The 1,447-nt window shown below is 54.9% G+C and overlaps 1 protein-coding gene across 4 annotated transcripts in view; it reads left to right on the plus strand.

Annotated features, from left to right (window-relative positions):
• The window catches only part of TP53BP1 (tumor protein p53 binding protein 1), a 96,569-nt gene that overhangs the window by 20,107 nt on the left and 75,015 nt on the right, over nucleotides 1-1,447 (plus strand). For 3 of the 4 annotated variants that reach the window (XM_005877544.2, XM_005877543.2, XM_014548735.1), the window contains exons 1-2: nucleotides 506-644; nucleotides 1,215-1,399. In XM_005877544.2, coding sequence (XP_005877606.1) covers nucleotides 638-644; nucleotides 1,215-1,399 — 192 coding nt within the window. In that variant the 5' untranslated portion in view covers nucleotides 506-637. Of the gene's footprint in view, nucleotides 1-505; nucleotides 645-1,214; nucleotides 1,400-1,447 lie in introns of those variants that run through there. The other variant, XM_005877546.2, reaches the window with a different exon arrangement.

Raw genomic sequence — 1,447 nt, forward strand, 5'->3', positions numbered from 1 at the left:
GAAGAACTGGCAGAGATGTAATGTGAGGGTCTTGAACTCAGATAGAGGCCCACAAAAGTGATCCTGATTGACAGGTAAACCCCAAAGAGTCTTCTCTCTCCAGTTTCATCAGCTCAGGAATCCCAGCCATCCTGGATCCTTTTCTTTGCCCTTTTATTAAACAGTCGGGAAACCCTCTTCTTTCCACTGAAGAGGGTCAGAGAAGGGGTCTTCAGTGCATGAAGGATAAAAACAGATCTTTTTTATTTTCTGCGTAGTGGTATAAACAATTGTCCTGGAGGCTAGGGAATATATTTCACGCCCTCTCAAGGTCCCTTCGGTTCAAGGATACTGTCATTCTAGGGCTCTACAAGGGGGAGGGCCTGCAAGGTCCATGCTGCCATGGAAACACGCCGCCGTGTTCCTTTTTCTTACGTGGGGCGGGTCACTGTGCCTCACCCACCAATCATCCGTAAGATTTTTTGAGTGGCAGGCAGCAACAGCGAATGGGCAAGCCGATACTGACTGACGCGCGGGAAAAGGAGGAGTTCGAGGCCGGTGGCGGCGGTGGCGACAGCGACAATCTGGGGATAGAGCTGGAGGGACCTGGGGGGCGTGCAGAGATCTCTGACTCGGGCGCGAGGGACCTCCCGCCGAGATGCCTGGTACTATTTGGGAAAGAGTGGGGGTGCAGGCAGCTCTGGAGCCTTGGCTTTGGGGTCTGAAGGAATGGCTGACCGGAGGGGGCGGGGTGGCAAGCATGGCGGCGGTGACTGGGAAAGGGTTGGAGGGCCCTGCGGAGGGGGTGGGGAAGCAGGAGCTGGGAAGGCTGAGTGGTCGTGAGGAAGCGTGAAGGGCTGTGGGGGTTCTGGCGAACAGAGATGGCAAAGCCACCTTTCGGGGGTGGTAGAGGCTCCAGAGGGACGTAGGGGGAGTTGTGGGGGATGGAAAAAGGGGCGGGAAGAGACGAGGTTAGGAAGGAAGGGAAAGGGTGTCTACGGGAAGGTGATGGAGAAGGCGAGGGAGAGGATGGGCAGGCCGATGGTAAGTAAGAGGCATCGGATCCTGGGGAGTATGATGGGAAGGTGCTGGCACGATCATAGCGTTTTAATGGAAAGAGCCCTAGGGTGGTCCCCTCTCCCAACTCCTGTCTTCCCGCCCCATTATTTAAGCTCACACCGCGCGCGGAAGGCTGGTAGGTGACACAGAACTGATCTTTTGTTACTCCATTCCAGGGGAGCAGATGGACCCTCCTGGAAGTCAGTTGGATTCAGATTTCTCTCAGCAAGACACTCCTTGCCTGATCATTGAAGACTCTCAGCCTGAAAGCCAGGTTCTAGACGATGATTCTGGTTCTCACTTCAGTGTGCTGTCTCGACACCTTCCTCATTTACAGGCACACAAAGAGAACCCTGTGTTGGTGAGTGATACCTCGTTTGGAAATGATTGAGCAGGTCCCCCCTCCCTC

The sequence above is a fragment of the Myotis brandtii genome, unplaced genomic scaffold (assembly GCF_000412655.1).
Source record: "Myotis brandtii unplaced genomic scaffold, ASM41265v1 scaffold521, whole genome shotgun sequence".
NCBI lineage: Eukaryota > Metazoa > Chordata > Mammalia > Chiroptera > Vespertilionidae > Myotis > Myotis brandtii.